General features: G+C 48.9%; 1 protein-coding gene across 5 annotated transcripts in view; it reads right to left on the reverse strand.

Annotated features, from left to right (window-relative positions):
- Positions 1-240: 240 nt before the first annotated feature.
- The window catches only part of DZIP1L (DAZ interacting zinc finger protein 1 like), a 41928-nt gene continuing 20029 nt past the window's right edge, over positions 241-22139 (reverse strand). For 4 of the 5 annotated variants that reach the window (XM_030329849.1, XM_030329848.1, XM_030329846.1 and 1 more), the window contains 11 exons: positions 21892-22020; positions 17398-17460; positions 16035-16175; positions 13724-13754; positions 12633-12686; positions 12157-12290; positions 10224-10416; positions 6679-6895; positions 6052-6236; positions 2433-2572; positions 241-696 (listed from right to left, as the gene is read on the reverse strand). In XM_030329849.1, the coding sequence (XP_030185709.1) occupies positions 535-696; positions 2433-2572; positions 6052-6236; positions 6679-6895; positions 10224-10416; positions 12157-12290; positions 12633-12686; positions 13724-13754; positions 16035-16175; positions 17398-17460; positions 21892-22020 (1449 nt within the window). In that variant the 3' untranslated portion in view covers positions 241-534. Of the gene's footprint in view, positions 697-2432; positions 2573-6051; positions 6237-6678; positions 6896-10223; positions 10417-12156; positions 12291-12632; positions 12687-13723; positions 13755-16034; positions 16176-17397; positions 17461-21891; positions 22021-22139 lie in introns of those variants that run through there. The other variant, XM_030329851.2, reaches the window with a different exon arrangement.

The raw sequence follows: 22139 nt of genomic DNA on the forward strand, positions 1-22139 counted from the left end.
GACTACTACCCAGTACCCCTGCCCCACTCACCTCTGCCAGCACCCCAGCAAGGTAGGGAGAGCCTGGAGGACCTGGCCCAGAGCAAGCACTCAGTAAATGACTTTGGATCAATCACTGAATGACTGACTGAGACATATGTGTCCCTAGAAGGACACCAAGTAAGGCTCCTCTCCACAGCACTCCCACAGACTGACAATACGTCACAAAGATCAAGTGGCTCCTTCAGTCTGGAGTGAACATGGAGGTGGGGGGAGGAAAGGGTTCATTATAACCCTTTCTCAAACCATAGGACTGGGAGCACCCAGCCAGGTGCCCCTGGAGCTCTGAAACAGGACCCCTCCTCACAGGCAAGAGAGGAGAAATTATATCCCCCTTCTGCTCTGTTTATCTCCAGAGAGACCTTCTCTTCCAGAGAAGACCTCTCAGTTACTGGTGAAGACAAGAGCGGCCTAGTAGCCTCTTGTGTTGGGGGGGGGGGGGGGGGGAGGGCGGAGGGCACCCTGAGCTGGCCCCAGCCAGGTTCTGGGGTGGGATCACCAGCCAGGGACCCTGGGTCGGCCAGGGCTCCAAGGGCTGGTGCCAAACTTCTCCGGCGGCTTTGAGCGAGACAGGGGCTTCAGTTCTTCTCTCTGGCCCAGGTCCTGGGGGAGATCTTCCAAGGAAGAGATCTCCAAGTCAGTCTCATCATCTGAAAGCTGCAGGGAAGTAAGGGGGGAGAAGAAAATGCATTCTGACAAGGGAGGATGAAAATGCTGGACAGACACAGGGACAAAATGCAGGTTTGGAAGAAGCAGTTGGGAGACATTCCTTCTCCTGCTTTTTCATGTTTCCCTGTCTGAAAACCTGTTTCAGGCTGCTCTTATTTATTTATTTTTTTTTTTTAATTTTTTTTCAACGTTTTTATTTATTTTTGGGACAGAGAGAGACAGAGCATGAACGGGGGAGGGGCAGAGAGAGAGGGAGACACAGAATCGGAAACAGGCTCCAGGCTCCGAGCCATCAGCCCAGAGCCTGACGCGGGGCTCGAACTCACAGACCGCGAGATCGTGACCTGGCTGAAGTCGGACGCTTAACCGACTGCGCCACCCAGGCGCCCCAGGCTGCTCTTATTTAAACTTTGTCTAGATTTTTCAATCCCCCACATAGATGGAGCTGAACGCCCAGAGCCTTGACTTTCCTGAATGCAGCAGGGGCTAAAGTCCCTCCCCACCTGCCCTCAGATGGCTTCTGCGGGACTGGTTAATACCCTGACCAAAGGAGCAGGAGGATAGCTCTTGGGGACCAGGAACCGTCAGCCTGGAAAGGGTCTGGGCTGCAGCCAACGCAAGAGCCCGGGGGTACCCCTGAGCCACAGTCACCCCTCAGAGCTCTCAGTGCCCCACCCCCTGGCACTGAGGGCTACCTGGGTTTTGATAGGAACATCCTGTGCATTTTCTCCCAGAACGTAAAGCCAAGCAATCAGAACCACCCTGGGCCCAGGGCAGCAGGCTAAGCCTGCTGTTGGATATTGACCCTCTTTCCCCAGGGGAAAAGGGGCAAATTTATTTTAATCACCTGGACTAGATACTCACCAATGCACATGGGCTGCATAATAAACCAAGCACATTATGTAATAAGAACATGGTCTCCTAAGAAAGTGATTGCCCACTACTTCAGACCGTTAGGGCAATAGCTCTGGTCATCCCAGGAGGCACCTTTTTGACTGAAAAAGGTGATACAGGAATGTGAAGTAGCGAGAGCTCTAAATGTTTCTGCCCCAGAAAGTAACGGGCACATGGGAGTTACTCCCTGACCGGAGGCAGTGAGGAGGGCATCTGAACGGTAATGTTGGGGAGTCTGAGCATCTGAGCTCTAAGTCTGACAGCAGCTAGAGCCTCAGAGAGGCAAGGCCACCAAGGCATTCTTAGTGATGAGGAATGGCCTGGAATATTGAGAATGAAATATCTAAATATTCCCATTATATGTTGTCGCCCACTCCAATGCCTGCCCTTGAGGAGAAGTCTGCTCCGCACTCAGCCTGGTGTTGGGGGCCTCGGCTGAGTGAAGGAAGGGGGCGAAGCCTGTGGTGGGGTGAACCAAAGCCAGGAGAGCAGCTACTACCAGCAGCTGGGCACAGAGTCAGGTCCAGGCTGTGTCAGAGGCAGGAAATGGGAGCATGAGTGACCAGGAGAAGCGACCTATACAAGCAGTTGCTTGTATAATGGACCAAAAGGCTATTTAATGTCAACAGAGATACAAAAAAAAAAAAAAAAAAAAGCATTTGAAAGCGTCCACCCCTCCACCTGGGCAGGGGCAGAGGAGACAGTGAGGTCACCTGTGATGTCCCACTAGGGCCAAGGCTGACACTCACTAGACCCCACCCCAGGCCCCCAAACTCAGAGCTGGCTCTGTGGGAAATGGCAGGGCAACCTCCAAGAGTCCTGCACCCTACCTGGGGCTTCCTTCCTGGCACGGCAGCCTTCTGTGGGCCGGCGCTGGGCATTAAGAACAGATTGACCCCTCCAGCAGGCTTCTTCACTGGAGCCTCCAGCTGTTTCTCAAGGTTTTTGACCAGCGACTGCACCAGGGTTCCTGGAAGGCAACCAGAGGGAGAACTCCAGAGAATGAATGCCTCATCCTTGTAGGTCATGACCAGGCTCTGGAGTGGACAGAGGGAGTGTAGAGAACGGTCAGGAGGAAGAAGAAAGGGTAACCACAAAGAAGAGGGGCAAAGATAGAGAGAAGGCCCAGGCCAATGGGTGCCAGAAAAAGGCGGCTTTGACCATCCTAAAAATATAACTGCACTTAACAACATGGCTGCAGACAGACGCTTAGAAAGCTGTTCTTCTCTCCAAATGGGAGGCAGAGGCAGAACCTCTGCTCACTTGGTACATGAAAAGCAAGACTAACGTGCAGACACAGCCTCCTTCAACATCTGCACTGAGATGAGAAGAAATATCATAAATATAAATCATCACAGAAGGACTGAGGGCCAGACAGGCTTTCTGCAAACTCCATGCAGGAAGGGGGGCTAAGCAAGGCACAAAGACTATCAACAGACTCCTGGTGACATGGTAAACCATGGCGGATGGCCAGATCTCAAGAATGGCCAGGAAGCAGGGAGCTAACCATGGCCTTGTAGGATTCAACCGTCTGAGGCTCTGAGCAGCCATCTGGGGCTCCAACAGCCCTTGGTTCAATGACTCATTGGAGAAATGTTTGTTTTCTAAATTCTTTTATGTTTATTTATGTTTGAGAGAGAGAAAAAGAGATGGAACAAAAGCAGGGGAGGGGCAGAGAGAGAGAGACACAAAATCCAAAGCAGACTCCAGGTTCTGAGCTGTCATCAGGACAGAGACCAATGCGGGGCTCGAATCCACGAGTGGTGAGATCATGACCTGAGCTGAAGCTGGACGCTTAACAGACTGAGCCACCCAGGCGCCCCTCAAGAAGTGTTTGTTAAGGGCCACTATGTACCAGGCACTGTGTTCCTCACTTCTCATTGTCTTGTCTTGATACCTCATTTTATAAAAAAGAAACCAAAACCCCTCACACAAGCAGGTAACAAGTGACAGCACCCAAACTATCAGAGGACTCCTGACTCCCACTTCTAACACCTTTCCATCTTATTGCCCCACCTGGTGGCCATCGGTACTTCTCCAAAGATTTACTTCTAGTGGATTCTGATGGACTGGCAGGCTTGGAATATGCTATGGACAAGATAAAGTTCTGCAGAATCCATTAAAAGCATGGAATTTACAGGTTGTTCAGATCTGGGTTTATATTCCAAAGTTTCCACTTGATGACTTTGAAAAGACAAAACTCTTCATTTCCATGTTCTTTAAGCCTTGGCTAGAAAATGCACCTGAAGGGGTGCCTGGGTGGCTCAGTCGGTTAAACATCCGACTTTGGCTCAGGTCATGATCTCGTGGTTCACAAGTTCGAGCCCCACATCACGGTCTGTGCCGACAGCTCAGAACCTGGAGCCTGCTCCGGGATTCTGTGTCTCCCTCTCTCTGCCCCTCACCTGCTCACACTCTGTCTCTCTCTCTCTCTCCCAAAAATGAATAAACATTAAAAAAAAAATTAAGAAAAAGAAAATTCAACTGAAGCCAGAAGCTGCAGGCCTTTCCATTAACAGTTTTATAAGAAAATCTTAAAAGAGGGGTGCCTGGTGGCTCAGTCAGTTGAGCATCCGACTTTGGATCAGGTCATGATCTCACGATTCATGAGTTCAAACCCCACATTGGGCTCGTTGCTGTCAATGCAAAGCCCACTTCGGATCCTTTGTCTCTCTCTCTCTCTCTCTCTCTCTCTCTCTCTCTCAAAAATAAATTTAAAAAACATAAAAAGAAAAAAATAAAAGAAAATCTTGAAAGAATGGGAGTTGACTTAGTCGTTACAGAAGAAAAATGCTCAATTAGTTATTGTAGTACACTGTTAGATAGAAAGTGACAAGTTTAGGGACGCCTGGGTGGCTCAGTCAGTTAAAGCAATTGACTTCGGCTCAGGTCATGATCTCACGGTTGGTGAGTTCAAGCCCCATGTCGGGCTCTGTGCTGACAGCTCAGAGCCTGGAGTCTGCTTCAGATTCTGTGTCTCCCTCTCTCTCTGCCCCTCCCCTGCTCACTCACTCTCTCTCTCTCTCTCTCTCTCTCTCTCTCTCTCTCTCAAAAATAAATAAATATTTTTCTAAAAATCTTAAAGAAAGTGACAAGTTTAATGGATATATCCATTCCAGTTAATCATAACATTTAGCTCAAATTTCTATGATGTCTTTTCATCAAGTGAAATTGCTAAATCTCTTTGCTGAAAAGGGCAAAGAACTTTCCTGTAAAAATGCCACTATGTCCCTAAGACCATTGGTGGCAATGAGTCAGCCTGCTGTGAAGGTTCACTATGACCTTCTGAAGCTGTCACCCTCCATCTTAAGGTTCACTGGAAAACCACACTTTTCATTACTCTTTTGTTACAAAAACTTTCTTTGTGTGAGACTGCATGTGTTACAACCAACTATATCTCTCAAAATGTTCATTGTAACCTAGGTTTGCCCTGGAGGCTACTTTTACTGCAGCGATAGTTGGCTGGGTAACCACCACCCCTTGATCTGGTACTAATGAACTCAAGAAGCATAAAAGACTGTGTGGATATTCTCAAAATTAGGAAAAGGGCTAAAGGCAGTTCTTTCTGGGAAAAAATTATTTTTCAAGTAAAAAAAAAAAATGCCACCAACACATTAACTTCAAAAACATAATACAGAATCTGTTTTTCACGTTATTAGTTCTGGGACCTTGAACAAGTAACATAAGGTGTCAGAGACTTAGTTTGGACATCAGTGACAATGTGTGTGGCACACGTCACCTCATGCGTGGTATGAAGGCATTCCTCCTCTACCAGGTTGGGCAAGCAGAGCATGGACACCCTCTCAGCGCCCCCCCCCACTTTCTTACCTCTCCTATCCACTGGAGTAGCCAAGCAGAGGGACTGCAACATCCCCTGGGCCATCTTTCTTTTTCTGATATGCTCCCTGCACCTGTGACTGCGTTTGGAGGCCAGCTGGACTGTCCCCACAGCGGCATACTTCAGCCCTCTCTGCGATTTTGCTGACCCCACCCCATATAGCCACAAGTACGGTGAGAATCTGGGTTGGGGAGGCTGGAGGGGGTCCCCACATTGGCCTCAGGAGCCAATCAGGCTCTGAGAGGAAGCCTATGCCTTAGCATTACTAGGCACTATCTCCAGTAATAGAACAACACTTTAATCTCCATTTGTCTGGCCACCATGTTCATTCTCTAACGGTAAGGATGTGGAGGACAAAAGGAGTGAGCTCCTCCAACCTCCAACAGTTAGGCAATTCAATGACAAAACAAGGGGCAAAATAAAACTCACTCAGATTCTATCCTTCTTCTACTGTCTCTGCAACCACAGGAAAATACCTGATGGGAGGGACAGTCATTCTCTCCAAGTCACAATGAGTTGCCAAATCAGAGAACCCAAAGAAAAAGAGTGTTTCCAGGACTAGAGAAATCTGGGCTGGAGAAGGGCTACCTCAGTGGTCCCAGATCACTCACCTGAGGAAGCCAGCCCACCTGAGCCTTTTTCAGGGGGCTGGGCACTCCCCTCCGACGTCTCTGTGTCAGACCAGTCCCAGTTGTCCTCTGGCCGGGGCCCCATCCTGGAAGGACCTCGTGGGGGCTGGAGAGATGTCCGCTGCACGGAGCCCTCTGAGTCCTCTTCAGAACTGAATGGGGGTGTACTGTCATGGACAAGAAGAAATGAGGGCTACGTGGGCCAGAAAAGCTTTGGAAGCCAAACCTCACCATTTGCAAGCGTGTCTGATTTGCCCCAAGTCACCCCTGCTCCTTCCTTGGGCCCAGATGATAGCCAGGAGTCACTCTGGAGCATTGCAGCCACACCAGCAACTCTGTTAGAAGATGAGGACCCAGCCTTTCCGGCGTGGCAACTAAGGCTTTTAAGGAAGAGATGGGGAAGGTAGGGGTGGGTTTGTCCTGGCCAGGAGCAAAGGACCCCAGTCTCTTCGTGAGGTCTCAGGATGGACCCCAACTGAGGCTTCGCCTGTTCACTTCTGTCGCTGCCCCTCACCTGTCTACAGAAGCCTGCGGGAAGCCCAGATCAGGGCTGCCTGAGGCTGGGAGCCACTGCCAAGACCCAGGGGGAGTGCGGAGTCTGGGGCTCACCTTGGCCCGGGCCCTGAGGAAGCAGAGGTGCCGGAGGGTCCACGTGCTCTGGGGCGCGGAGTAGGGGTGGGCACTGGAGCCAGGCCAGGACCGTGGCTGCTGCGGCTCTGAAGAGTTGTCGTGGGTGGCTCTGCTGGCTTAGATGGCAATGCCACATGCAGTGTCCTGGACTTTGGCTGGGCCTCTTTGATGGCCAGTGGGTTCTGCTGGCTTTTGACTAGAAACACAGATGGGAATAAGTTCCAAGGCATGAGCATCTGGGTCTTCAAGCCCGAAGAGGACGTAGAGACAGGCTCCAGCACACTACAAATGGACAAGTCAGTCTGTCGCAGCGTACCATGATAACCAGCGCAAATATGACCACCGCCCCCACCGCAGGAGTCCTGCTGCTGGCCAGACTCAGGGCTGGGACCCACAGTTCTAGCACAGACCAGGAGAGCAGCTGGTCTTCCAGGGTCATGCCATCATTCCAGGAGTCCCACAGGAGTCGGCAGGTCTGAAGTGGGGCCCGTGGGGCACCTGGGTGGCTCAGTGAGTTGAGCATCCAACTTTGGTCAGGTCATGATCTAATGGTTCGTGGGTTCAAGCCCCACATCGGGCTCCGTGCTGGCAGTGCAGAGCCTGCTTGGGATTCTCACTCTCTCCTCTCTCTCTCTGCCCCTCCCCTGCTCTCACACTCTCTTTCTCTGTCTCAAAACAAATAAAGAAACTTAACCAAAAAAATGAAGAGGGGCCCAGCTTGTCAGCAGCTTAACCCTCCCCGTGTAGTGCTAGGGGCTGACCTCGCCAAGAGCAGCCATCCTCTCTACCCACCCAGGCTGCAGCCGCTGGAGTGCAGACAACATTGCAGGGAGACCCTGCTGCCACCAGAGGTCGCAACAGGACCACATGGGCCACCCAGACCCACTAAATCCTCCCGGAACTCAGTCCTTTAAAGGCAAGCACTCACGTTCCTCAGAAAATTAAAAATAGACCTACCCTATGACCCAGCAGCAGCACTGCTAGGAATTTACCCAAGGGATACAGGAGTGCTGATGCATAGGGGCACTTGTACCCCAATGTTTATAGCAGCACTCTCAACAATAGCCAAACTATGGAAAGAGCCTAAATGTCCATCAACTGATGAATGGATAAAGAAACTGTGGTTTATATACACAATGGAGTACTATGTGGCAATGAGAAAGAATGAAATATGGCCCTTTGTAGCAACATGGATGGAACTGGAGAGTGTGATGCTAACTGAAATAAGTCATACAGAGAAAGACAGATACCATATGGTTTCACTCTTATGTGGATCCTGAGAAACTTAACAGAAACCCATGGGGAAGGGGAAGGAAAAAAAAAAAGAGGTTAGAGTGGGAGAGAGCCAAAGCATAAGAGACTCTTAAAAACTGAGAACAAACTGAGGGTCGATGGAGGGTGGGAGGGAGGGAAGGGTGAGTGATGGGTGTTGAGGAGGGCACCTTTTGGGATGAGCACTGGGTGTTGTATGGAAACCAATCTGACAATATCATATATTGAAAAAATAAATAAAAATAAATAAAAATAAAAAATATAAATATAAATATAAAAAAAAAAAATAAAAAATTAAAAAAATAAAGGTAAGCACTCAGACCCAGCCCCTCCCTTTTCCAAATTCCCCAGCGGGGTATCCAGGATCAGCAAATTTTTTTTTTTTTTTTATGGAAAGGTAAGAGAAGGGCATCGCAGAGTGTCAGAGTACTTTCCCACAAAACTCTTACGTGTGTGGACTGTCACAGGTAAACTGTGTTTCTTACTGCAGTTCAAGATCAAAAACACTGGAAATACACCGCTCTCAGAGAATGCACTTACACAGAAGAGGACCTTCTAAGAACAGACTGGAGAGAAGGGGAAAGCAGACAGACTCCCTGACGGAAAGTAACAAGAATAGCTACAGTTACTGCACACAGACACCAAGCTAAGCACTTTACCCACAGCACCCACCTGGCCCCAGATGCCTTAGGAGAGTGTCGTTTTCCCTACTTTACAGGGGCTGCAAGACATCCAGGGACTCAGGGCCCACAGCTCCACGCAAGTCAGTGGTACCTGCAAACCCAGGTCATCAGCCACCCCAAATCCAGGGCTCTTGCCACTCACAGCCTTGCTACATCCCACAGCTCTGCCCCAAAACAAAAGAGGCACAATCTAAGTGGAGATCAGAGGTGAGCATTCATGCAGCACTCGTGGGACCTAGAAAACGAGCACGTGGGCATCCAGCTGGAAAGAGAGGTCTGCAAAATGCTGTGGAAACACAGTGCTCACGTCACACCTCTGTGGCATACCCTGGAGACGGCAGGGCCCCAGGACCAAGGAAGGGGAGACAGGCAAGGGGGTGGTTCTCACTCCGGTTTTCTGACCACAGGAGCAAGGGCTGGAGGGGAGGGGGTGCCTGGAGGAGCAAGATACCTTTCCTCTTCTGGAAGCCTGTCCTCAGAGGATGCTTTCCTTCTTCTGCCGTGCCTCCCGGTCCCCTCTCTCTGCCACGCACCCACCACCCCTGTGCTTGGCCCCATCATCACCAAGTCTGGGCCGGTTTCCCAGCAGAGGATTTGTGCTTGTCACGGATCAGCCTTAGTAAATTCTAGAATTACTGGTCCACGTACCAACTAAAATCATCTCTCACATCCCCAGAGAATGTGGTCCACACTCTGGGAAATTCCCTTGGATGACGAGTTCAGGCTGGGTCTGCCTGGACACAAGGCGATAAGACAATCAATAGCCCCCTGGTATATACTCAAGAGGAAAAGGAGCTGCAGCACCACACTGCACAAACAGCCTCAGACCCCATGAAGCCCTCCCCCGGGCCCCTAATTTCAGCAGCTCGGTGGATCTGGAAATCCTCTAGAAACAGGGGGCTCTCAAACCTAGGAACACAAGTTCCCTTGCTTCCTCAGTTCCCCGAGGACAGAGACTGGAGGGCCACCACTCACACACTTGAATCCTCCCCAAGAACCAACCCCCCCCCCCCCCCCCCCCCCCCCGGCCTTTCCTTGTCACAACCCCCAGGGGCGAAGCAGTGGCTGTGACCCGGCCCAGGGAACCAAGTCTGAGCTCTGAGGGTGTGTCAGCAGGCAGACCTCGCCCAGCCTCCCACAGCTCTGGAGCAGACTTTGCATTTGATCCCTTTTGCCCCTGCCTGCAGCCCCAGTGCTCTCAGGCCTTGGGCCCTCTCCCACCACTGACATCCCTGGCTTCAGGGCCAGAAACTGTGTTCCTCTCTGTTGGAGCAAAGTTCAACTTGCGGTCAAAGCAAGTAAACCTGCAAAGTAGGGGCAGCAAGCTCAGGGCTAACCACAGGCTCTAACGCCGGCTCTCCTCCAGCTTCCCTGGGTGACCCTGGGGCCCACTCCTTGACCCTGTTTCCCCCAAAAGAGGACTTTTGGACTCAGTCACCTGCAAAGACGCTGCCATCTCGCTCTTTCAAGCAATGCCCTGCTGGAGGCAGAAAGTACACCCTCCTCGTGTGCAAACAAGCCTGGACCCTCTCAGCCCCAGCCCCCAAGCAAGCCCTCTGACCAGCTCACCTGGAGCCCCGCTGTCCAACTGGGATGCCGGGGCCATGTGTCTCTGTCTCTGCTTCACTCTACTGGTGGCTTCCTTGACAAGCTTTTCCCTCAGACTCAGAAATTCAGAAAACCTCCGTGCCTTCTGCTCCCGCTGGGCTCTCAGGAGGGACTCGAGGTGTCTGAGAGTTTGAAAGGGGATTCCCTTTGCATCCTAGAAGAGACAGAAGCTCCCCCGTTGGAGACAGAAGTTCCCCTAAGCCTCTCGCACCTGCTGCTGGCCTGGGAGTCACTGTGCTCAGCACCCAGTGCTTTCTGGAAGAGGATGGGGTGAGCGTCAGAGCAGGGTGGGCAGCGGTTGCACACGCTGCAGGAAGTGTAATGGTTTAGGGTCTGGGAGCTGCATCAAAACGTGCATGGCAAGACGATGCAATGGGGCTACGCACAACTCCATCGACATCACAGCTTCTGGGGCTCAGGTGGGACATGCCCTTCCGCCACCCCACTCATGTGAGGACAGAGACCAGAGCTTGCTCCTTTTGTACCTCATTTGTACCTCATAACCATCATGCCAGATGGGTTGTCCTCTGTGCCTAACAATGTGTGAAAAATGAACTGCAGGGACGCCTGGTGGCTCAGTCAGTTAAGCATCTGACTTCGGCTCAGGTCAGGATCTCATGGTTCGTGGGTTCAAGCCCTGCATCAGGCTCTGTGCTGATAGGTCAGAGCCCAGAGCCTGCTTCAGATTCTGTGTCTCCCTCTCTGTCTGCCCCTCCCCCGCTCATTCTCTCTCCCTCTCTCTCTCTCTCTCTCTCTCTCTCTCTCTCTCTCTCTTAAAAATGAATAAACATTTTTCTTCCAAGACCTACTGGAAGTTGCTTGGGCTTTTGACATCCACCCAGAGCCCATAAGGATTCATTCAAGGTTAGAAAGAAATGTTTTAGGGGGCACCTGGGTGGCTCAGTCAGTTAAGAATCTGACTTCAGTTCAGGTCATGATCTCACAGTTCGTGAGTTCGAGCGCCACATCAGGCTCTGTGCTGACAACTCAGAACCTAGAGCCTGCTTTGGATTCCATGTCTTTCTCTCTCTTTCCCCTGCTTGTACTCTCTCTCTCTCTCTCTCAAAAATAAACATTTAAAAAAAGTTTAAAAAAAGAAATAAATGGGTTTTTAAAAAATTTTTTTAAATGTTTGTTTATTTTTGAGACAGAGGGAGACAGAGTGCAGGCAGGGGAGGGGCAGAAAGAGAAGGAGACACAGAATCTGAAACAGGCTCCAGGCTCTGAGCTGTCAGCACAGAGTCCAACGCGGGGCTCGAACCCACGAACCGTGAGATCATGACCTGAGCCGAAGTCGGGCGCTTAACCAACTGAGACACCCAGGCGCCCCAGAAAGAAATGTTTTAATCAAATCTGATCATAGGGCCAAAGTTAGATGGAACAGTAGTTGAAAACATTCAAAGGTTAGTGTTTTTATTTAATAAAATATGTCATCGATGCCTTTAATGATAAAATGCATGCTCTGGTTAAACACGGGCATGAGGGTCCCAGACATAGCTTTCACTGCCTGCCTCACCCACAGCCACTTGCTGAGTGCCATGGCCACGTGTGCCACTGATGATGGACACTTCACCCAAGGAACCCTTTCAGAGGGCAGATTAAACCAATTAAATTCCCTCTGTCAGAAACAGATGAGTGGAGAGCACAGAAAGGTCAGGATGCAGGGCGACACCCCAAGAAACCACTGGAAACAGAGAAGAGAGACCACATTGCTGCCGTGCGGTGAGGGGAAGCTGTGTGGGCTCATGTTCCTGGGTATGAAAGGCACCCCAGTTGGAACAAATAAGACGAATAAGCCTACACTGTAAAGAGCAATCAAGCATCTGTCAGGTTAAGAACATCGTGTGTCTAAACGATAGACAGCAGCCCTCACAACAGTAGCCCGGGATCTTACTCTCTTTATCCCCATGCTTTCCAGCTTCTCTTCCAAGGTGTCCTCCAGGATTGGCCTGAACTGCATCAGCAGGGTGGGGTTTCGCCTCAGCGCTGCCAGCACCTTCTGCTGTCCGTCTCCGGAGTCCTCTAACTCTGCAGCACAAGACAATGACCAAGGTGAGAGGAGGTGAGACAGGCACACGGGACAGGCTATGCATCAGATGCCATTCCAAATCCTGCCTCCACACACCTGCCAGCTCTGTGACTCTGGGCAAGTCGCTGACCCATCGGTGGACCATTTAGATCGCATGTTAGTGCCTGTGTGTAACGTGCCCGGCACACACAAGGGCTTCAGAAATACTTATTTCCTTGTCCCTACTTCTCCTCCCCCCCAGCTTCAGTAGCCAGACACGGTGAAGTAGACACAAACTAAACAATGAAGAGGACAATTCTGTGTCCTGCATTAGACACCAGGGAAGGAAACTAAGACCTCACCTTCCTCGGAAGAGTCCTCCTCTGTGTCCATAGCCTTCGGGCCCTTGTGGATCCCTGAGAAGGGCAGGAACAGTTAGTGTGGCCTCAATGCTCTGGACCCTATCCCTGACCCAGAGGAAAGCATGGGACACCACATGAGTGTCAGCAAGAAGGGGTAAGCCCTCCAGTTGTTTCTTTACCCGGGATGGAGCCATGGTCACAAACACTGACACGGGGAGCCAGAAAGACCAGAATTCACACAGTCCAGCCCTGCCCAACCAGCTGTGCACAACACGGGGAGTCCTGGAACCTCGCCAAGCCTCAGTCTCCTCATCTAGAAAATGAGGATGATAATGCCCAGCCCACATTACATTGTGGGGACAGTGTAATGAGACCATGAATCTAAAGTGCTCGGCGAAGCCCTTGGGATGGTTGGGGCTGCAGGGACAGTGCTTCTCTGAACTGCTTGCAAAGCTGGGAAAGAAACGTCTGACCTAGAGGCAGGGGATGGGAAGAGACGTGTGGATTTGCAAGAAAAGGCAGAAGGGAGGCTGAAGAGCTAGGACAGAAGAAGTGGGATGGAGCAGGAAGGGCCAGGTTTCATAAGGGGCTGGCCAGGGCCGTCCAGGCAGGGGCAGTGCCCTGCCGGTTACTGTCTCCCTTTAGAGGCCAGCACGTGCACTCCCGCACACAGCACAGCAGAGGAAGACAGCATACTCCCTAAACCGGCCACATTCACACTGATTTGGGGACAACGTGCTACCCCCTGGGAGCAAGGTAAAAGTTGATGGTCCAAACCGCAGACGTGATGAGTTAGAAAGAACCTTTTCCCAAACCCTGCTCCATCCATCACTGCCCCCAGGATCCTCACCCTTCCCCATGTCTCCACCACCCTACAGAGAAGAGCAGGCCAGGTAAGAATCCACCACAGGCTGGAGCCCTATATGTCCCAGAAGAAAATATCTTCTTGCCCTCCCTCACCCAGCCGAAGAGCCTGACAGCACATGTCCCCTGAGCTGCTGTCACCACCACCACCACCCTCATTCTCCAAATTGACTGGTGGGGAACAGGAGAGAGAAGAGGACAAGACAAAACACCCCGTGCAGGCTTACCCTCCTCCTTCCTCAGAGACATGGTCTGGATCTACAAAGATGTGGGAGAGAGCAGGTTACAGCCAGCAGGGGACTCTACTCTGAGCAGTGCCTCTGCCTAGCACCATAAAGAAGGGACAGCCACTGTTTCCGTGCCTCCCCCTGGGAGCGAGGAGCTCAAAGTACACTGCCCAACAGCATCTCCATAAGTGGGGGGAGGGGGGTGGCACCAAGGCTGGATGGCAGCAACCAGCATGGCATCGTGCTGCCTTTTCCCTGGTGGGAACGCCCTCCCCTTCAGAGAGGGACTGTGATTTGAAGGGCAGGAGCCCCATGCAAGCTGAGGGGGACAGGGACACAATCAATACTTTTGGTACAATTGGTGGACAACCAGGGCAAGGTAGGCTCCCTCCCACAACGGGGGCATCTGAGCTGAGTGCCCCCTGGGAGGAAGGAGGAGTGATGTGGACGGTCACTAAACTGTCTGCACGGCCCCCCTCCTCTTCATCCTCCTTCCACATAGCTGCACATGGGACAGTTGCTTGTGAGTATGTGACCCCCCCCCACCCCCCACAGAGCTGACTGTCTAGGTTTGGGAGGAGAACTCTGAACTGATAACATGTGAAGTCAAGAGCCAGTGGCAGCCAACTGGTTTTGGTTTGGGTTTTGTTTACTTGTTTGCTTGTTTGTTTTGCCACATGGGACAGATATGAAGTGAAAGGTGATCTTCAGAATAAAAGAAAAAAATTGCAGCAGATATACAGAAGAGAGGTACACAGCAAAGGAAAACCCCTGACCACATTCATGTATCTGGTTCCAGTTTATTCCCAGACTCAGCTGCTCTCCTGCCATGAACTCTGTGAGACACCCTGTCTACCCTAATGACAAATTCCCTCTTCTGCTTAAGCTTGAGTTGTTTTTTATTATCTACCAATGAATGACACATCCAATGTCCATTTCCAAATGTTTCCTCCCTTGTCTACCTCTATTCTAGAGACTGTAAAACTAATTACTTGCTTTCTAACCTTCTTTGCAGCTGTAGTTGCCCATGTAATACAGCTTTAATTGATAAAACATAAGCAAAAGTCTTATAAAGGGGCCTTTTCATCCACTTCTTCTATTGAATATGGTTGTGATGGTTGGAGCTATGGCAGCCATCTTGCAACTGTGAGAGTCAAGCAGGAGAACAGAAGTCAACACACTGAAGATGGTAAAAAGAAAAACAGCCTGGATTTCCAATGGCATAATTTTGCTGCTAAACCAAGGCCATCAACTGTCACCTCTTTTACAATAAAAATAACCCCCTATTAACCTATTCTAAATCCATGTTTAACCAATGAGCTCCTAAGTGAAATATTTGCAAACAAGAGTTCTGGATAACAGAAGGAAGAGATGTCCAGATTGGTCCTGAGGTGGCCACAGCAGTGAAGCTAAGTGTTTGCAGAGGTGGGAGGAGGGGCTGTGCAGTAAAAAGAAAAGCAGCAAGGGACGGGGTTAGACACCTGGCTGAAATATGGCTGGGAAAACAGAAGAGCACAAATAGCCAGCGTGCAGGAACAAGAAGACTGAACTAGATAGTGACAGGAAGTGCTGTGCCTAGAGAATCTGTGTGGAGTAGGTATCAGAACCATGGCAAGGACCTGAGGCCACAGAGGGGCCCCTCTGAGGGCAGATACACTTCTCTGCTGACCTGGAACTCAGAAGGGGGAGCTGAGCCTGAGCAACAGGTACAGAGGCTTGGGGCCAGTTTTAAGAGAGAGGCATTCGTGAGTAAGTGACTTCTCATCATACCAGTTTATCTGACGACCTCACCAGAGGGTGTTCACTTATGAAAAGGGTATTGGGTAGGAAATTATGTCTGCGGACACAGTGAAAAGAACACAGGCTGTGTATTCCACTGCCTGGCCAGGGCTGAATCCTCCCCTGGCTCTTACAGGGTGTCCGATGTGGATGCAAGACAGGCACTTGACTTCTCCAGCCGGTTGCATCATCTGTCAAGTGACAATGAGGAGGCAGCAATATCTGCCTTGAAGAGTGAGGTTTAAATGCAGTACTAACCCAAGTATCCACCAGGTACCTGTCCTTAGATGGTCTCTGATGTTAGCGTGAACCCAGTAACACAGCCCCTAAGGACAGCAGGCACGTCTTCGGCCTGGAAAAAGACAGGCTGCATCCTCACCATTCTGTGCCCCTGAAGCCTGAGGACCTTTCTCTCTCCTTAATGAGCCTGACTAATGAGACCAGTGCCAGTAGTGAGTCCCAGAGAAGGGAAGGAGATCCTCGCAGAGGTCGAGGGGCACCGAGGCCTGGCTGGGAAGAGGGACAGACCTACCATCTCTTCCTGGGAGGTGATGAGCCTGGCTTGTTCCTGGAGCTGGGCACGGAGAGCACTGATCTGGCGCTGGGCCTGGGCGGCTGCTTTCCTCTGATCCTGAGACAGGGAGGCCTGGAGCCTCTCATTCTGCTCCTGCAGCTGGTGGGCACAGGAGAGTCAGTCACATGTCCGCAGGGACCTATGGCTGCCCAGGATCTGCAGGGCCTGCACCTGTAGGCAAACACTGGCCGGAGTTTCACCTGAAGCAGGGGAGGGGGCTGCCAGACCTGGACAGGTGGCTTTCTAACAAGATTGACTACTGTCCATGCTTCACTCAAGGGAAAATAAGAATTGAACTCAGGCCCCTAAGATCAGGGCAAAAAGGCTCTCTGTCCAGTGTGACTGCCCACTGAAGCACAGTCAGATAACCTGAGGCCATTCAAAAGTCCTCAAATTGTGTTTTTAGGTAAAAACAAAAGGTGAAGGAAATATGGTCACATGCTGTTGTAAGAGCAGAGAGAAGATGATATTACTTATGTTTGCATAAAGAAACTTTAGAAAACTACACTAGAAAGCAATAAAAGTCAGCTGTGGGGTGGGTTTTGGGGGCAGGTAGATGGAGATGGGGAGGAAGTGAACCTTAATATATCTCAGCACACTTTACTGAGGGTACCTGAACATATTTCTTCTGCTTTTTGAATAAATTTAAGTGTATTGCCCATTTTAAAACATCTTAAATAAAATAAAACCACCAAGATGGAAATTACAGGAATTGGGGGTGTCTATCACGTGCCAGCCTCTGATCTGAGACTTTTAACTTCTGAGCTTTCTACAAGCAGAACATAGGGCTCTTGTTAATTGGCTTCCTCCTCAATTTGCTTTCTTCTCAGGGGCGTTTTCATAGAAGCTGTTTTCTCTGCCTGAGGCCTGCTGCTCTCTGTTCCCTGGTCTCAGTATCTGAGCCCTTCCATTTGGGCTCCCTCTGAACTACAGCTGAGGTCCACAGCCACCTGCTTCTCTCCTGGGTGGGGTTTCAAAGAAGGGCCCAAACATGAAAGGACCAGGCAATTCATCAGAGGTTATCAGCACAACCCTCCTCGCAGAGCGTGAAGGGGTCCCTGCAGAGAGGACCGCAGTGTAAAGCAGGTGTTGGGTTCAGAAGAAAAGGCCAGGGGGCCCTACTCCTGGCCTGGGAGGCTGCTGTCTAGGCAGCGGACCAAGGCCTTCTCTGTATGGAGGGGAGTCAGCCGCCAGGAACTGTGTCAGCAACAAAATACCTGCCAACCAGTTCGAGAGGAGTAGGGGTGAAGGATGGGGGTGCCATAGGATGAGAGGAGGTCACAGGAAGCCAAGCTCCCCCAGACCACCCAAGGAGGGCTACCTCTCGCTTCTGAGCTGCGTGCTCTCCCTGCAGTTCCTTCATTTTTCTCTTCCATTCTGTTTTCTGGAAAAGATAAAAGTTTGTCAAAACTTTTGTCAAAACTACCCCTAGATGTTAAAATATAGTACGGGAGGCACCTGGGTGGCTCAGTTAGTTAAGCATCTGACTTCAGCTCAGGTCATGATCTCACGGTTCATGGGTTCGAGCCCTACATCGGGCTCCATGCTGACAGCGCTGAGCCTGCTTGGGATTCTCTCTCTCCCTCTGTCTCTGCCCCTACCCTGCTCATGCTCACTCTCTCTCAAATAAATAAACTTTAAAAAATAAATTAATTAAATAAAATATAGTATAAAGCAACAGGAATTAAAAAGTACTAGCCCATAATTAGGCAGAGTAGTGAGAAGAAAGAAAGCCCAGACAAAGATGGGGGAGAAAAATGGAAGCTTAGTCTGGAGAAAGATAGATTATTGACAAATGGAGTTCAAGAGGTAGTTAAACTGCCTAGAAAAAAAAAATGAACTTGAATCTTTATTTCATATCTTAAACCAAAATAAATTTTAGGTGGGTCAAAGATTTAAACTTAAAAAATGGAAGTTACATCAGCAAGACCATACAATAAGAAGTTCCAGCTCTCAAACCCTCCACAGATGAGAATTCCTTTATGGGAGCCCACAAACCCAGCTGAGAGCTTCCAGCACCTCAATGGAGCAAAAACACCTGAGAATAGATGCATTCCAGAGAAGTTTCACTTTACCTGCATCAGCTCTCCCTCAAGGTGGCACAGCTCAGTGCCAAGGGAGACCTCCTCAGCCCACAATTTTTCCCACGGGGGAAGGGGACAGAGAGTGAGCACCCACTGCCCCAGCCTTGCAGGATGCTGCCCGGGAGGCCCGCTTCTGTCCCACCCCTCTCAGAACTGAGGGAAAGAGCACAGCTGACTCAGCTTGTGGCGCTGGCACACGGATCTCAACAACCAGCCACAGATCCAACTGGACACCAGCTGGTGTAAGTGAGAAGTAAATGTACAGGGTAGTTATATGCAATTGATATTAAGTTGTTATCAGCTTAAAACAGACCGCTATCCTAGAAGATGTTTTATGTAAGTTTCATACTAATCACAAAAAACCTACAGCAGATATGCAAAAGATAAAGCAATCAGAGCATACCACTACAAAATAAAACCATCAAGGGGCGCCTGGCTGGCGCAGTCGGTTAAGCGTCCGACTTCAGCCAGGTCACGATCTCGCGGTCCGTGAGTTCGAGCCCCGCGTGGGGCTCTGGGCTGATGGCTCGGAGCCTGGAGCCTGTTTCCGATTCTGTGTCTCCCTCTCTCTCTGCCCCTCCCCCGTTCATGCTCTGTCTCTCTCTGTCCCAAAAATAAATAAACGTTGAATAAAGTCTTCCTTACCAAAAAAAAAAAAAACAAAATAAAGCCATCAAATCAAAAAGGATGGCAGCTGGGGCCTCTGGGTGGTTCAGTGGGTTGAGTGTCCGACTTCGGCTCAGGTCCCAATCTCGCAGTTCGTGAGTTCGAGCCCCACGTCGAGCTCTGTGCTGCCAGTTCAGAGCCTGAAGCCTGCTTCAGATTCTGTGTCTCCCTCTCTCTCTGCCTCTTCCCCTCTCTCTCTGCCCCTTCGTGCTCTCTCTCTGTGTCTCCCTCTCTCTCTGCCTCTTCGTGCTCTGTCTCTGTCTCAAAAATAAGTGTTAAAAAAAATCCAAAAAAAAAAAAAAAAGAATGGCAGCAAGAGAGGAGGAAAGGAACTAAGTAACTACAAAAATCTGAAAACAATTAATAAAATGGCAATAGTTAGTCCTTACTTATGAATAATTACTTTAAATTTAAATGGATTAAATTCACCAGTCAAAAGACAAAGAGTGACTGAATGGACTAAAAAAATAAGATCCAGCTGTGTGCTGCCTACAAGAGACTTACGTTAAGGGCACACTTGCAACTGAATGGATGGAAAAAGATATTTCACACAAATGGTAACCAAGAGAATAGGGGTAGCTTCACTGCTGTCAGGCAAAAAAGACTTTAAGTAAAAAACGGTTACAAGAGACAAAGAAGATCACCACATAATGATAAAGGGGTCCATTCATCAACAGAATATAACAATGTAAATATATATGCATCCAACGTCAGAGCACCTAAATATATAAAGTGAATATTAATACAACCAAAGGGAAAAATGGCAGTACAGCAAGAGCATTGGGCCTCAATAGCCCACTTTCAACAATGGAGAGATCCAGACAGAAAATCAATAAGGGAACACTAGACTTGAACTGCACGCCAGACCAAATGGACCAAACATATACAGAACATTCTACCCAAAAGGAGAACGATATTTTGGGATAAAATATTTTGCAAACCATATTATCTGATAAGGGGTTAATATCCAAAATATAAGGAACTTAACTGAATAGCAGGGAAAAAAATTAAATGGACAAAAGACCCGAATAGACATTTCCCCCCAAAAGGCCTATAACATCATTAATCAGCAGAGAAATGTAAATAAAACCACAATGAGATATCACTTCACACCTGTCAAGATGGCTGTTATTAAAAAAAAAAAAAAAAAAGATAAGCGTTGGTGAGGATGTGAAGAAAAGGGACCCCTCATACACTGTTGGTGGGAATGTATATTGACACAGTTATTATGAAAAACAGATTGGAAGTGCCTCAAAAAATTAAAAATAGAGTTACTCATTTCCCCCGGGGTATCTCCCAGGTGTACATGAGGTATACTTGTTAATAAACTTGATTGCTTTTCCTGTTGTTAAAAGAAAAAAATTAAAAATAGGACTACCATATAATCCAACAATCCCACTTCTTGATATTGATCCAAAAAAACTGAAATCAGGATCTCAAAGAGATACACTCCCATGTTCACTGCAGCATTATGAACAGTAGCCAAAATACGGAAACCTAATAATCCATTGGTAGATGAATGGATAAAGCAAACGTGGAACATACATACAGTGGAATACTATTCATCCTTAAAAAAGAAGGAAATCCTGCATCAACATGAATGAACCTAGAAGGTATCATGCTAAGTGAAATAAGTCAGGCAAGAAAGACAAATACTGTATGATCTCAGTTACGTGTGGAATCCAAAATAGTCAAACTTACAGAAACAGAGAGAGAATGGTGATCACTAGAAGTTAAAACAGGGAGAAAATGGGGAAGTTATGGTCGAAGGGTACAAAGTTCGTTATGCAAGATACATATACTGTATTGTATACTTTGCTAAGAAAGTAGATCTGATGTTAAGTGTTACTGCCATACACACAAAGAAAATAAAATAAAGAGTGGAAGGAAACTTTGGGAGGTGATGGATATGACTGTGGCCTGATGGTGGTGAGGGTTTCAAGGGTGAGTTCTTATCCCCAAACTCACTGAGTTGTATACATCAAGCATGTACAACTTTTCACATGCCAATCATATCTCAGTAAAGTGGTATGTATCAATGAATAAATAAGGCCATAAAAGCACTACAAGAAAATACAAAAATATTTTCTTTTTAAACGTCAGAGTGGCCATAAACACATTGATGATTTGATCATTTTGACCACATAAACATTATTAATTTTGTATGACCCAAACCACGATGAAGAAAATTGAAAGACCAGTGTTATGGGAAAAATAAGTAGAAGAATAACAGAGGGCTGGGTTCACTTCCATATGTTATACAAACTCACAAACCAGGAAGGAAAATTAGGCAAAAGGATGTGAACAGAGGTCACAGAAAAAAATTAGCTTCCCTTACCAGGAAACTTGTGAAAGGAAACATCAAGCAGTAGAAATATTTTACTGCTGTTAGTTAGACTTTAAGCTCTTTCTTCACAATCTTAGAGAAGCAGAAACAGAAGCACAACCTGATTTAGTAACGATCCCCATTGCCCTTCCTTGCCGTGGGATTATCAGTGATTTAGACCCTATCTCGCTGCATCGTTGCACGATTCATCCAGGGGTGGCCAGAGCCGCCTCCTGCCGGCTCATGAGAGCAGACTGTGCACCAGCCTCTCCAATGCCATACCCAGGGACCTCACAGTGGTAGCACGAAATCAGAGATGGCGGGAAATTCTACACCATGGAAAATGGCAACTGCTACCTATTAAAGCAGAGAGCCGTTGTTAAATATTTACCATCACATCACTGGATCCATCCCAAATACCTTCAAATCCAGAAGATTTGTTTCCAACTGGGTTGGAATCAAAATGAGAGTAAAGGCGCCCAATAAGAGACATAACTGTATGTGTTCTGAAAAGATCCCAAGCAAACCTGATACTGTACCATCTGTATCACCAGCCCCACCTCAAGCCCCAGCCCCAAGCCTAAGAATCCTATTCCATGATTCCATGTATTGGCAGAAGGTCTGAAAATGTAGAATTTGATGTCTTTCAGCTTCCGTAACACCATAGGGCAAAACTAAGAAACTTTGTTGGAAGACAACCTGGCTGGCGGCGGAGGAAAAGCATGAGACGTTAGCTCACCTGCATTTCCATCATCTCCTTCAGGGCCCGGAGTTCCTGAGTCTGCCTGAGTCGCTCCTCAGACTCCTCGTCCCGTAGTGACCCGAGGTTGGACTCCATCATATTGTGGGACTGCAATGCCTGCAGTTTCTGAAAAGGCCGGGACACAGTTTTATTCAGATGAAGATCTAGTCTTGATGTTGTCTTTTACACCTTGAGCAATGTCAAAAAGGCACACCTTACCCAACCACAAAGTCCAAGCTGTCCTC

The sequence above is a fragment of the Lynx canadensis genome, chromosome C2, assembly GCF_007474595.2.
Source record: "Lynx canadensis isolate LIC74 chromosome C2, mLynCan4.pri.v2, whole genome shotgun sequence".
Classification (NCBI taxonomy): domain Eukaryota; kingdom Metazoa; phylum Chordata; class Mammalia; order Carnivora; family Felidae; genus Lynx; species Lynx canadensis.